The 15,689-nt window shown below is 33.6% G+C and overlaps 1 protein-coding gene across 2 annotated transcripts; it reads right to left on the bottom strand.

Annotated features, from left to right (window-relative positions):
- Positions 1 to 2,332: 2,332 nt before the first annotated feature.
- LOC129759337 (uncharacterized) lies at positions 2,333 to 14,912 on the bottom strand. 2 transcript variants are annotated; one of them, XM_055756751.1, is made up of 14 exons: positions 14,027 to 14,912; positions 12,875 to 13,528; positions 9,819 to 9,975; positions 9,351 to 9,580; positions 5,333 to 5,449; positions 5,132 to 5,269; positions 4,928 to 5,062; positions 4,650 to 4,854; positions 4,467 to 4,586; positions 4,225 to 4,370; positions 3,783 to 4,079; positions 3,060 to 3,191; positions 2,709 to 2,990; positions 2,333 to 2,644 (listed from the first exon to the last, which is right to left on the bottom strand). In XM_055756751.1, exons 2-14 carry the CDS (start codon positions 13,299 to 13,301, stop codon positions 2,538 to 2,540), a joined length of 2,493 nt encoding a protein of 830 aa, XP_055612726.1. In that variant the 5' UTR covers positions 13,302 to 13,528; positions 14,027 to 14,912; the 3' UTR covers positions 2,333 to 2,537. The 2 variants fall into 2 exon arrangements, with proteins under 2 accessions (XP_055612726.1, XP_055612727.1); XM_055756752.1 differs by having other exon boundaries at positions 9,516 to 9,580; positions 14,027 to 14,908.
- Between the last annotated feature and the right edge of the window lie 777 nt (positions 14,913 to 15,689).

Below are 15,689 nucleotides of genomic sequence, written 5' to 3'. Positions count from 1 at the left end.
TTCAACTGATTCATCCAAATTTTTATCATATACTGAAGTGAATATCCTGAATTCAGTATATCGTTTTCCAAATGATCATTCTCAAATTATCATAAAACGATCTGATAGTTGAGTTGCTAGTATCATTGAGTCATTTTCTTAATATGAATATTTCTATATTCCTAATTTTATCTTTTTCCAGATTCAATTCATTGGGATTTTCAAGTCCTGTGTTGTTTCTTAAGTTACTGAAGTTCAGTTTCATCATTTTTTTTGAAAATTCAGGACCTTTGTTTAAGGTACTAAACTCATTTGGATTACTTATCTGATTTTTTTCAATGATGATTGATTCTGTGTTTTAAACATTTAATCTTTATTCTCATTTTTTTTTCAACCGATCATTTTTCCACTAATAATCCTTGAGGGCTTTTTTAAGACTAACACTAATCTAGATATTATTTCACGGGGGTTCTCCTGTCTGATTTTACGTTACACTCTACATATGTAATTAATTTCTAAATCATTCTACAGACTTCATGGACTTTTCCGTTATTGATGCATTTGAAAATATGCTTTTTGGTTTTTTGAATACTTTCCTTGCACTTGATAAAAAAAACAATATCTTTACCTTTCGTGAAAATTTACTACAACTCAGCTACAGTTTCGCAAATACTGCAAAATAGAGCATGAAAGAAAAAAAAATTGCAATTCAAATAGAAACATTTCTTTAAAGTATTTAAATCAACTTATTTAGTTCGAAAGCTAGCCTTCTTAGCGAGAGGTCACTAATTCGAGCCTGAGCTTACTCTTGATCACAGTTCTAACGGAAAAAGTCGCGGATAAAAAAAAAGTTTAAAACGAGCAAGGTATCTTTACCTAGCAAAATATAAAATACAGAAGAGTTATCGTTTAAATTTCCAAGCAGAATATTTTAATATCAATGCTTCATCCTATAGGAAAGAAAAAAAAAATACTCATATTTGTAATCGAATGCTTCGAAGTTGTTATGAAAGTTATTTAGAATTTTAAAAGAAGTCAAGACTAACGGAGAATCACGTGCTGATATCCACAATTTTCTAGCCCTAGGAATAAACACCAAGTAGATGGAATAATACGGAACGTTGAATAAATAGAACCGTTACTTCACTGTAACGGTTCACTGTTCACTTGTTTCAACTGTAAATGTTAAGAGCTCTCGAAAAGATCGTCTGCATGAAATTACTCACTATCGTAAATCAAACACTTGGATTATTTTTTCGAAAAAAGAAAACAAAATGCGCTTTATTTTTGGTTTGAAATACTTACACAAAAAATATCGAATCTTTATACTGTTGATAATTTAATTTAAAAAGCCTAAAGTACTTGCTTGTAATTCTTTTTACCTTTTTCTCTTAAAACTTCAGTTTTGTCTTAGTTTATAATAGCTCATCCATTACATATTCACAATATTCATCGCACACGTTATCCGAACTTTCTCATGCTCATCTCATTTTCGAAATTAATTTGCCGTTTCATGTAACATATTATTTTAGCATAGATTCTATACATTCCTCTTCATCACTTCGCTATTTTATTTCGCGTTTTTAGGAAACCTTGGATACATAATTTGAGAAATAAAAACAATAATGGCATAATTTTCCTAGCTTTTTCTTCCATTCCAATTTCTAGTATCAATTACTTCTTCTGCATATTCATGTCGGAGTACTGTAAGCGCAAATTGATTCGTTGATTCCTTTTACTTGTGTTTTGGGTTCGCTTTGCATTAACTCTAATTTCTCCCCAGCGTTCGCTCTTGTGTATTTGTGAAGGAGTTTATGTAAAGGGAATAATATTTACACAAGCTATTGCTGGCAGTGTAAAAAATGTAGTTAAAGTGATAGTTGAAGCTAATGACCAAACAATTTGGAATACACATTGGAAAAATCGTGACATCTGATGTGTTGCAACATAAGAATTTACGGTTGGAACAATTGATAACAATTATGACATAAAGGGAATATTAGATTACTGCGTGGCTTACCTAATCGATAATTTCACTTGCAAAATGGAGTGTACAGCCAAAAGAATCAAAAGTGTGTAAGTATGTGTCTACACTGGCAAATCTAGTCGTGTGATGATTTCAGTGATTCACAGAACTTTCTCGCTTCTTCTGTCACCACTTTCTATGCATGCACTTTCTATGCATATCAATAAATAATTACAATTTTCCATTTTCGCTTTTCTACCTAGTCAATTATTTCCATTCTCTGTATACATGTTTACTTCCTTAAGCTAAATGATCACTAATGTGAAACCGATTTTCAAAGGAAGATTCTTTTATATCGAGGATTTCATTAAAATGAAACTAAAAATATAAAACAATAAAAACCATAAATTTATTTCGGTTCTAATTTTTTTCTGTCTTTTTTGTACAACATGGTACACAGAAGTCACATTTTTGAATGTGGATGTGTGAAGTCTTTGTGAGTGTTGTTGTTCTGTAACCAGTAAGATAAACATGAATGTTTACCGTTCAGAGCGCTAATGTTTCTTGTAATTGTAATTTACATTTTGTGTGATCATCTTATGGTGAAATTAAACAGCGCTATCGATAGTACAGTGAGAATCATCCAGCCATTAAATCGGCAGTGTAGCGTAATCGATCTGCTAGTGTCGCCGCATTTTCCTGTGAAAAAGTTATCAACATTTTAAAAGCATCACTAAATCAGACACGGTTTTGTAAACCTTACCTACAACAGTAACATTTGACATAGTCTTATGAAAAGTTGTGGAGCCGCCAACACCTTGATTCGATCCAACGCCTCCATTGGCCATCGAAGATCCGGAACTGGAAATACCGTTACTGCTGCCTTGCTGCATTCCGGGTCTATGGCAGGAATCTCCTACGTACACTTGTACTTGATTTCCCTCGATTGGCACGTAGCTGATACAGACACCATGCTGAGAGCTGAGATGCTTGGCAATGATGAAGGTCGTTTGATTTTCCTGCCAATGTCCGTGGCAAGTGTAAGCTATTTTTGAATAGAAAAAAAAATCGATTAACATTTTGAATATATCAATTTTTGATTATGTATACTCACTTTCTTCTTCATCGTTTTTACATTTCGGTTTAACCTCTATTACAGTGTTTTCATTACATCCTATGTATAAACGTCTGTTGGTATTGTGGTTAATATTACATCCCATTGTTTCTCTACGAGCCCGGGTAGATTCTGAAAAAAAAAAGATATAATACATTGAATTTAATGCTTGGTAAACAACTAACTATGTTACATGGTAGAAAACAACAATGATTCTTTTTTATTCCCAATGATTTGAAACACAAAAATGTACGCCCATGAAGAGCACATAATTTATTGAAACTATCTAAAAATTTCTGCAATTTTTTTGTCAATTTTATAAAAAACAGAAAAATTGCTTGCTTTTTACTCGGATTCATGAATTTATTTCTGACAGTTTATCCTGTACATATTCATTATTATTAGAGATTTCAAATTTGCTTCATGAAGAATTTTTCCAATTTCAATACAATTAAGAATTCTTTTTTTCTGATTTTTTTAATCTGATTTATGCGAAACAATTTTTTAAACATTACAACAATGTTTCACTGAATCGGGCTAAATTTTTTATTGCTTTTGAAATTTTGATGAAATTATTTAAGCTTTTGAGATCGGAACTTTCAAATTTTTGGTTTTAAATTTTGACTCTGAATTAGTTTACCTACTAAATTACTCTCTTTTTTCATAACTAATTTGTCAATCGAAAGAACGAGTATATGTGAACATCCATAACTAGGTACCTACCTAAACTGTAAAAGTCTTGTGTGACATTATCACTTGGCTGCTGGAGCACTTGTACCGTTGCGGCCCTTCGTCTCATCCGCGAGAATGCTTTGCGCTTTTCCATGCTGCTACTATAAAAACCCCCATCTGTTACGCTTTCCTGATTACGGAAGCTTACAACCTCTCTATGGCGGTGCATGCGACTTCTGTTGTTGTTGTGATTTCGTTTGTGCCTTGATATCGACGAAGAGGGAATGAGGAAACCTTTGATTGAGTAGTATCCCTCCATCGGACAGATCTGTGTTTCTGGATTATTAGCTGCAATGAGATGAATTATGATATGGAAATTGATTTGATTAGTTAATTGAATTTTTATGACCACTTGAAACCAACGTTGGGAATGGAGTAGAAAAAAGACAGAGACATTACATACATATGCACATGACAGTCAGAAAGCATTTACCTAATAAAGTAACAAACGGAGTTCGATGCGAGTCGAAATTTTCAGTCGTGCAGGCATCCTCCAATCGTGCTGCGGGTGTGCCCATCTGTAGCTCGGCTACGTGAGTATCTCGTCTATAGAACATCACACACATGTATCCAGAAGTGCTGCGAAACGACAAACGAATCAGATCGTCAATCGCCAATTAAGTCTAATTGAACCAAGATTTCATTTTGCCAATTTATTGTGATCTATCTACTTACCATCCAGTTGTGTGGTGAACTACTGCCATCATCTCGGTTGGAGTCTGTTTGTTGATTTGCTCGCAAAGAGCCCGACCTTCCATGTAGCCGCTTGGTTTAACGATGTGTAACGATCCATCACTGAGGAATAGAAAAGGTCCCCAATTAATCCCAAACTAAAAGTTTCGTCTAAAGATTTTTAACCTTGGGTGAAAAATGTAATTTGCGTTCCCCATAAGTGCGTGCCAATGTCGGGGACCTTTGAACCAAGTGGGGAAATCGCATCGTTCCGTCATTGGGGCTCTCTTCAAAGTCATAATTCTTGAGCCAACTTCTGCACTCTCCAACCCATTACATGTCGCGTCACCAGATTGAGCTAGCTTATACTCGGCATCAGCATTGGCGGCACCTTTTTTTTTGAAAAAATAAAGGGAAAAAATTAGGCTTGAACTATTTAGCTTCAAATGTAAATAACATTATACCTGATCCACTGATTTTTTCGTACACGAAACACCGGAATCGATCTTCGTTTGTTGTGGCATGGTGATGGGAAACTAACCCAACAAGGTATCTGGAGTTTCCATCTTTCCACCATGCGAGACACGTTAGTTCCTCGACTGAAATTTTTAGCGTATTAGTTTTAACATATGCTATTGATAGCTCTAAAGATTTTTTTTTCTACTAACCTGTACTCTCCGTCCCGGGAACATCTGGACATGCTTGAAAGTTGAGCAATAATCTACTGTCCTCAGTACACATATCCATCTTGGACACCGGATTCCGACACTCGCCATGACCTCGGTTGTACGTGAAAGTAAAGGAACCTTCAATTGAGAGGAGAAGTATTAGTCATCGTCATTGTTAATCAAAGTGGTTTTTTCACTAACCAGATAGTGGACATTTGATGGGCTCTGGGTTGATCTTGAACATACTGTAGAGTAATGCATCGCCAGGGATCTGTTCACAAAGATAGTGCAACGTTTCGCGTCCCTTGCATCCCATACCTAAAACGATGTTCGCACGTAACATAATTTAGTAGATGAAACAATTTTTAAATTACCGATGCCAAAACCAATTATCAATTTATCTGCTAATCACTCACTAAAGCTCTTGCATGACAGCAAAAACAAAACGACACAATACGCTACATTTATCATATACGATGTTACAGTACTGGGAGATTACATAGAAGACAAGAAAAGGCTATTGTACAGAAATGTGGATAGTCTTTGAAAAAGTTTTAAGTAAGTAGTAGCTAGCTGAATAATATCCACGCCATTCTGAGTTTTAATATGTGTTTGTACTTCGTCAGATAATTCAGCTAGCAACTCTGTCCACGAGACTTTTCTGAGTCAAGCAAGGCTAAAATGACTAAAACGAGCTTATTCTGGTTTAGTTGAAATCGCTTTTTCTCTCTTCTTAACATAACTTTTTATTTGCTCTAGGTCATCTAGATCTATGCCTTGGCAATCAAAGTTTATGCCATAGTAGGAAAATACAGGAAAATTGGCCGCTAACGAGAAGGTTTCTTATTTTAAAAAAAATGTGGTGTATTAACAAAATATAATGCATTCAATAAGAAAAAAATGTCTGAAACACACACACACTCAGTAAGAACTTTCAGAAGCAAAGGCACAAACATGATTATCACGTTGATAGTTTTCGAACAAAATTATATGATCACGTTTTAGTCATTTAATGCTTCTTGACGAACAAAACAAAAAAAGAGAAAAAAACTAATCTGGAAAAGCAATAAACAAAAAAAAACAAGACACAATGCAGAAAACGTAGAAACACTTCTAATAATCATTTTTGTGTATATTTTTCATCAGCCTTTTGAAAGCGCTCAGAAAAACGATCACATGTTTTCTTTGCCATCAGCAGTTTGTATTTCTTCTTATTGTTAGTAAATCCATGCAGAGTGGTGCATTCTTGGCGAGTTTTCTAAAACCGTTGATCACGCCAAAGTACGAATAAATCTACATCTATGGCGGGGTGCGTTTAGGTGTGCGCTACTCAAAATGGCATTTATGGAAAGTTTGGCATAATTTTCTTAAACAATTCGTTTCGGTCACGTTGTATCGTATTTTTGTCCCTTTGATTATCATTTTAGTATATAAAAATCTCATCAAAAAAGAAATTTTAAAAATAGCTCATTTTTAGAATAGGAGCCGAAAGGCATGTGGTTTATTTGAAAAATGTGTCACGTGATTTATTCACTCTGCTTGTGCTCTTGCAGACTGAAATGTCTTAATATCCTTTTTCATCTATTTTTTTAACACTAGCGATAATAAAATCATAACCGTAGGAAAGGAAAACAGTAAATAAAAGAAATAAATTGAAAAAAAAGTTTGTATTAGTAATAAGATTTCGTCATAAGTTTTGATACTGTAAATCACTTTCTGCTACGCGAAATGTAAAAGCGGGATCAGAGTAATTATACAAAATAAATTATAGATAGGAAAACTATCAACGTTAATGAACTGAAACAAAACAATAAAATGTTATTTGAATCGAGTTGGAAAAGACAATGATAGCCATAGCACCTACCTTTATTTGTATATCAAACTAGGATAGCTTATGGCGATTATTGTTCAACCCACCCTATCATTCTCCGGAACAAAGGCATGTATGCGGCTGACCAATGCATAAAATGACAATTTTCCCCTATTTTCCTATTACCTATAACCTGTTAGTTGTCCATAGATTCTTGCAAAATAATACGTATTCTAGCTTGATTATATTTTATTTTTTAATCAATGTAATCGTGTGTCGTTGCAAAAAATGCAAAAGAGAGTGAAAAGCTTACAAATTGTAGCACTTCGGAAAATGAAAAATTACTATACAGGGAAAATATTTTGCTACACATATAGGAATGTAAGTAATAATGCAAAAAGTAGGAAGCCGGGCAAACCCATCCCAACACTGTTTGCAGTTGTTTTTGTAGATTCATTTGTTCTAAACCGTAGTTCTGTGTTAGTTTTTAGGCAACAATACGATACGATACGCTATGGATCAGAGTTAAAAAGAACTTAATATGGCTGTAGAATTGCTACTCGTTCCGCTTTTCTCACCTAATTGAGTTTTGGTGATAATGGTCGGTACATCAGAGCACCGCACTCTGCTTCGGAATATTTTTTATGTTTATTCTATGTAAATTTATCTGAAGAAATGACACGCAAATGATAATACATAAAACAGACTCAAGAACAGAACCAATAAATTAAATTTTATTATAAATGTAAGGAAAGGTGAAAACTTCATTTTTTTTAGTTTTGGCTACTACCACCGCCAATTCTAAGCATATACAGTTTTCAGCAGATCACTCATCTAAAGTGACCTCGGTTTAGATGAAGAGTAAAATAGAGTGATGTTTGAATTTTGATACAGTTTCAGTTGGCAAAATATATTAAGAATTCATGATTCATTTTTAGATATCTCAGTTGTTTTTTCGATTCGTATTGATTTCGACACTCATAAATTAAAAAAAAAACTCATGACTCTCAGATAAGTGGTCTTATTAGTGACAAACTTATGATCTGTAATTTTGCAGAAATACTTGAAAATGCAGGAGGAACAACCCATATGAGTCCGGATTTGATCTGCGAAAAAGCCGAAAAGTTTACTAGTCTAATAAACAGTTACTTGCACGAAAGCAGTCAGGTTTGTAGTTATTTAAGTGATTGTTCCAAAAGTTGCTATTTGACTTTACCCTAATGGAATCATTATTTGAAAGATCATTGTTTTTAGTAATATTATGGTCTTAACACGGTCTGATTTTTTTTCAGCTATGTCTTTAAAGTATTTTGATTGAGCAAGACTTGATCAAATTCATTTCTTTATCAATTCAATATTTAGCTGTCAATGAAAAAGTTTTGTTTTTAGATTAAAAAATGTCAAAAAATAAGTACAAACAAGAATGATTTATTGTAGAGGAGAATTTCAAAATTGTACTGTTGCAGTGCGATTGTTATTGATTTTTTTCTGTCATACAACACGAAACGTTGACAAATGATAAGAAAGAAAAAGGGATGCAAATTTTCTTTCGAAAATCAAGTTCATCTGACTCCAAAGAATGAAAAGTTTTATGTTGCTACCTGACAAGATAAATAGTTTCCCTTTTACTGATCCCTTGAGATGTGAAATTAACTCTACGGTGAATCAGAAAAAGATATCTATCGCGGATGAACAGGAGCAACCAATAAAAGATTTGTTTGTTCTATTACGCATCAAAAATAAACAAGGGAAACTGTTGAAAAACCGAATGGGGTTTGCTTTTGGTGTGCATACTGGCGCTTTTTCTGTATATAGCCTTTTGGTCACACACGACAACGATAATTTGGCTTGATTCAAGAAGGGTCAATTTGGGTGGTTGTTTGATTCGGGGGAAGGTGTAGATAACTTCAGGCATGTTTTTCGCGTTTGTTCTGCTAAATGCGAGAGCTCTGAATAAACAAAAAAATACGACACAAAGCAATAATAATACACCTTCTGCGCGCATCCTATTTACTTGGTATGTATAATTAGGTATATGTGTGGTTTAATCCAACAATTATTTTCTTCTATTTAACAATCTGTCACCGAAAAATACCCCTCAAAAAAAGCTTTAAAGTCACTACTTCAAAGGGATTTTATAAGATTTTTACAGTTTTGAAATCGTTTAAGAAAATTATCAAACTTTCACGCCCATCTGATTTTTGTGGTACAATGAAGAACATATGATTCTAATTGTGAGACTAAAGATGAAACAGAAAATTATTAAGAAAATAGAACAAAAGTACAAATAGAAAAAATAGAACCCAAGAACCGAGGTTAAGAAAAGAAATGAAACCTAACAGAAGATGTGTAAACCATCGAAAAAGAAAGTTGTTATCTGCTAGGGAATAAAATAAATTCATTGCTTACAATTGTCGCTATCTTCATTGGATCGGACATACGGATCCGATGACGATAATCTTGAATGCCCGTTCATGTTGGGATGAGCCCCCCGACTATGTTCACTTTTTAAAACGCTATGAATAGGCATTGCAGCTGGATTCAACTGGCCTGTATACATATCTTCACACTCACTTTCTTTATACTGTAGTATGTTTATATGCTTCTGGTATATTACAACGCATCGATGACATCCCTTTCTAAAATGTTTTCCATCATCGTTGATTTTTTCATTTGAAAAAGATATAAACGTGAAAAAAATAGAAATTAGAACACAAATACAAATATATGCAATGATGCGAGTATTGCATATCGATATTTATGGCAAGCGATATGGATGGAATCGAAATTAAAATAAACCAACAGTAAAATATATAGATATTAGGTATATAATAGATTGCGATAAAGGAAAGACTACCAACACAAAGATATACTTACTCGTTCACTAATAAAAATTTATCTCCCTCGCTAGCGATGCACCTTCCTCTAGTACTTAAAGTTGATCCTTCTATAGTAATTTCCTGTTGTACCCCAGATTGAAACCATCGTCCCTCCCATCGTTTTGGAAATGTGCACCCAGTGCTACTTTGTAATGCTATTATTGAAAGATTGGAAAAAAAGAAAAAAAAGTAAATTTAACATTCATGTAGTCTACTGTTCATGACCTTTGATGTTTTTTACATATGTACAAATTTTGTTGAAACTTAGGATCTTAGTTTATAGCCTGCGACCCGATCAGGAGAGCATATCAAAATAATAACTCAAACGTTTCTCACCAAGATATTTTCATCTGATTCAGTTATAATTAAGTACTCTTAATTTTCGATTTTAAGTTTCTCCAATCTGAATTATATCTTATTCTAATTGACAGACTTGAATGGGGTTGAGTTCATTTTCAATGATAAAGATTTTTTTTCGGATTGTACTAAAATAAAATGATTATATCATATTTTGATATACGTGCAACTTCCCGATCAGGAGGTAAAAACTAAATTATATCAAGATGAGATATTTTGTTACTAATATTTTTCCTATTTAAATGAGTTATTATTCAGTACTCGTAGGATGTTAAAATATCTCAAATTATATTAAAAAATCTATGCGATCATAGCTAAATAATATCAATTTTAGATATGCTCCTTACAAGATTATATCTCGTTCAGATAGCGTAGTTTGATATTGAGCAGAACAAAACCTATCAAAATGATAACTTATCAAGATATGAGTGCTTAGCCAAGTTGGGCCAAAATTGGCCCTAGGCAAATTCGTGTAAACGCAGACAAATAAAAAAAAAGATATGAGTGCTTCGAGAAAAATTTCTAGTGGAATCCCGATCAAGAGGAGAAAACTAAATTATATCAAGATGAGATATTTTGATACTAATTTTTTCCTATCTAAATGAGTTATATAATTCAGTACTCGTAGGATGTTAAAATATCTCAAATTATATCAAAAAATCTATGCGATCATAGCTAATATATATCAATTTTAGATATGCTCCTTTCAAAATTATATCTCATTCAGATAGCATAGTTTGATATTGGATAGAACAAAATCTATCAAAATTATAACTTATCAAGGTACGAGTGCTTCGAAAAAAATTTCTAGTGGAATGTCAATAAACCACATAATATGCTAAAACCATGCTCCATTTTTAGTTTCCCAATAATTGAATTCAATTTTATGGATCTGTTGAGCGAAACTTATTAATGGACGGTTTGGGCCGTTGACTTCGATGTCCGTGGTTCATAAAAAAATGCACGCATTTCAAAACATGATATAATCATTTTATTTTAGGACAATCCGAAAAAATCATTAGAAATGAGTTCAACCTCATTCAAGTCTGTCAATCAGAATAAAATATAATTCAGATTGGAAAAAGTTATTTTCGAAAATTTAGAATACTCAATTATAACTGAATCAGATGTGATCTGATATCTTGGTGAGATACGTTTGAGTTATTATTTTGATATGCTCTCCTGATCGGGATGTCAATAAACCACATTATTTGCTAAAACCATGACCCATTTTTGTTTTCCCAAAAGTTGGATTCAATTTTATGAATCTGTTGAGCAAAACTCATAAACGTACGGTTTGGGCCGTTGACTTCGATGTCCGTGTTTCAGAAAAAGTTGTACGTATATCAAAACAAGATGTAATCATTTTATTTTAGGACTATCCGAAAAAAATCTTGATCATTGAAAATGAGCTCAACCCCATTCAAGTCTGTCAATCAGAATAAGATATAATTCAGATTGAAGAAACTTAAAATCGATAATTTGTAGTACTTAATTATAACTGAATCAGATGTAAATATCATGGTGAGATACGCTTGAGCTATTATTTTGATATGCTCTCCTGATCGGGTTTTTATGAAACACGGACATCGAAGTCAACGGCCCAAACCGTGCATTAATGAATTTTGCTCAACTAATCCATAAAATTGGATCCAATTTTTGGGAAACCAAAAATGGAGCATGGTTTTAGCATTTAATGTTGTTTATTGACATTCCACTAGAAATTTTTCTCGAAGCACTCATATCTTGATAAGTTATAATTTTGATAGGTTTTGTTCTATCCAATATCAAACTATGTTATCTGAATGAGATATAATCTTGAAAGGAGCATATCTAAAATTTATATAATTTAGCTATGATCGTAGAGATTTTTTGATATAATTTGAGATATTTTAACATCCTACGAGTACTGAATAATAACTCATTTAGATAGGAAAAAATTAGTATCAAAATGGGCTTGTGATATAGCTCAGTTAGCAAGTCTGTTGTCTTCTGAGCCGATATCCGCGAGTTCGAGGCCAAGAGAAAAAATCGAACACAGTTGTACCGGATAAGTTTTTCTATAACGATCCGCCAACTGTAACGTTGATAAAGTTGCGTATGCCAAGATGGTAAAACGACTATAATCGAAACAAAAAAAAATTATCAAAATATCTCATCTTGATATAATTTAGTTTTTCACTCCTAATCGGGGAGCCCAAGCTTATATGGAGTTTTAATACCATTTATTCTGCGGAGAATCCCGTTTTCAAGACATTGTTGAATTGTGGAACATATCGAGTTTTCTCGAACTAAACATTTTTTCAAACAAGTCCTTCAAAGACTATTTCGATCTAGGAAAAAAATACTTATAAAATGTTGAAAAGAGGTATTTGGTATGACATGGTGGCTTGGGACCAATTCATGAAAGCTAAAAACCTTTTTTTCTCATTGAGTTCTTTATATAATCGGTAGAATGGAGGTGACAAATCTCTTTCATTATTGAATCAGATCGCGACTGAATGACATCATCTCATCGTGCCACTGTCGTTGAGTTTGGAATTCTTATTATCAACACTCTAGTAGTATAGTAGGTAACACGTTTGTTATTATAAAAAAGTTCAGCTGCGGAACACGAGTTTTTGAAAGACTTGTTGATGTGTACCCATTATTTTTGAGGAATATAATATTTATTAAAAACATGAATTCACTACTCACCATCTTGTTTAGCTGCGTCACAGCATTTCGTTACCAAGAACAAGGCCAAAAAAGTTTGAATAATCAACCTATAGAATAATATCCGACTCCTACTACTGCTACCGTTGCCTTTGTTGTTACTAAATGTTTTACTGTTGCTGGTATCATTTGATGCAGTACTAACTAAATGAGGATAATATGCATTATCGGTCTGACTGTTTTGCGATTCTAATGTCGATATATGTTTTCCTCTGGTGTCTTTCTGCCGTAATCGAATCGCGCAGGACTGCCTTTGAACTGATGATGAAGAAGACGGTTTTGATAATGACGTTTCGGGAATGTTGAAATTATCACGAGAGAAAATATACGATTTGAGTGAAATGCTTGACTGTTTGATCCTTTCGACTTGACGCTGAATTTCGCTATTTTGCTGAAACATGCTGTGCATTTTAGAACGGATAAGCTGGTGATGTCGTTTTTTAGATGTTCGTTTGTCTTTATTTTTAATAGACAATTTTTCCGTTCGCAGTTTTTGTATTGATTTTTTTCTTCTATGTTTTTAGCGTTACTGCCACTACTTATTCCTTGTATTGTTTTACTGTTAATATCAATTAAATTATTTGTGTAAGTTGCTCATATCACCATATTGATTAGGTATTCCAATCAGGATTCGACCTGAAAAGATAAAATAAAATAAAATATAAAGGTTTCAAAAAATCTCTCGGATTTATTCAATTATACGAGTGAAACCAATTAAACAAAAATAAATGTCAACTTTACGCCGGCTATTGTTTTTTTAGGAAAACGCTGAGTTGAGCATTGAAACTAAATTGGAAACTGCAAGAAATGATACAGAAAAAATCATAATTGGTAATAAATGACTGGGAAGAAACGCACTTTCATTCACACTGCGCTGCCACCGGAGATGCAGTTAAAATATCCTCAATCCATACATACATATAGAATAATTTTCACTCCTGAATCTATTCACTCAGACATTCAGGGGAAAAGGAAAAATTTTCACCAAGTGGAAAATTCCTGTAAGCTTTAGTTAATGATTCCAGGAAAAAGTTTTACAGTTTAAATTTTTGGTATTTTTGGTTAATTATAATATTCGTAAACTAAAACAACCTTTTTCTACACTTTCCAAGTAACTTTTTGTCTTGAACTTACTTTAAGCTCCTCCCCGGACTAAACAGCCGCCATTGTTAATTTTCATATTGGTATTGATTTTTCCACCTCAAATTCCTGCTTGCGAGGAATTATTAAAAAGTTCACTAATTTGTGCACCTTCTTTGCACTGATATTACACATATTTTGCACTAAACTACATTCATGCACAATATATTACACTTTTAGCAGCTTTTCGGCATTTTTTTCACCCAAAAATGGGCTACATTTTCTTCAGCAAAGCAGAGGTACTTCTGCTTTTGCTGCTGCCTATATGGCTCTTTGCTTCTACTTCTGCTTCTGCTCCCAACCAATAACGACGACGTCGACGTCGACGACGATGGGCTCTTTTTTCCTCTTCGTCGGAGCAGAAGAAAATAAAAAGATCATTCGTCGAGGGAGAGAATAATTTTTCACTAACTACGCACGATACGCCTAAAGCTGTGATATTGATGCACTTGTCCTTCCTCGTGCTCACGTTACAATTGAACATTATGCATTTTTCACGAATTCAATCACCTTGGCTAGCCCAGTAATAGAACTTTTCAGTTCAGAAAATCAATTTGGATCTCTTAATATGTACAGCTTTTATTATCTGGCTTCAAGACGATCAGCAGTACCAAAAGCGTTACCTGCTCGTTGACCTATGTTTTCACGTCTGGTGTAAATGATAGAATCATACTCTTGTTTCTCCCTCTTCGGCAGCAGACTAGAGAACTGGCCCTGCGTGCCTCATATGAAGGAGCATGAAAACCACAGGGTGTGCTCATTAGTCGATTTTTTGAGCATGACAGTACAATCGACGAAACCGAAAGTTGATCGATTGAAGTATTCTTTATCTTTGCCTGTTAATATTTTCAGGACCTCAGAGAAAATATGACACCTGAAAATGGTCCCAAAAGCCTAGTATGAAGCGAAGAAGACTTATTTTGTTGTAATCCTAAATTCAACTTTCCCACTGAATTTTCTTTGTTCTCTTCAAAATTGAGGACAGTTTTGCGCAAGACATCGAGGGGTGCCCAATGGAATATGGTGTGTAGCTGTGTACATATGCATATTTTCCAACATTTGTACGCCCCTGGACTGTCAAGTATTTATCTCTCAAATTGAAAAAATTATGTCACTATTCCAGTGCTGCCCATTGCAAAGTTAATAGCTTAGTAAATAGTTTGGACACTTGAGAAGAGAAAATTTTGTCAACAGATCCTCTAGAACATGTGTCTATTAATTGTAGAAATGAAAATAATTGGGTATATTACAAGCTATCAATCGATTGTAAAATGAAAAAGTATTTATTTTATTTAACCTTTTATTTTTTGAAGATCGCACCTTACATTTTGTCTACCTCAATACAGTTGAATTGTATTTGAAACGTGGCATAGGTAACAGGTATAATAATATGTTGTATGGACATTAGAACCAGCTCAAACACCGGATGTATTGCTCCCGCTTCTTACTTGTTGGGTTATGGTACATATGTAATTTGATCTAATATGCATAAACCAAAAGGATCCCGTGTGGGTAATTTTCCGGAGTTCAATCAATGAAGCATCTCCTCATGTATGATTAAATCATATTTCATGTAACGCATGTTTGAAAGTAGCGTACAATTTTCTGTATTGAGTTTTGCATACCACCAAAAGCATAAAAGGAAAAATTAGTTACG

This window comes from Uranotaenia lowii, unplaced genomic scaffold (assembly GCF_029784155.1).
Source record: "Uranotaenia lowii strain MFRU-FL unplaced genomic scaffold, ASM2978415v1 HiC_scaffold_14, whole genome shotgun sequence".
NCBI lineage: Eukaryota > Metazoa > Arthropoda > Insecta > Diptera > Culicidae > Uranotaenia > Uranotaenia lowii.
Note: the sequence above shows the minus strand (reverse complement) of the source record. Positions and strands in the feature narration are given on the sequence as shown.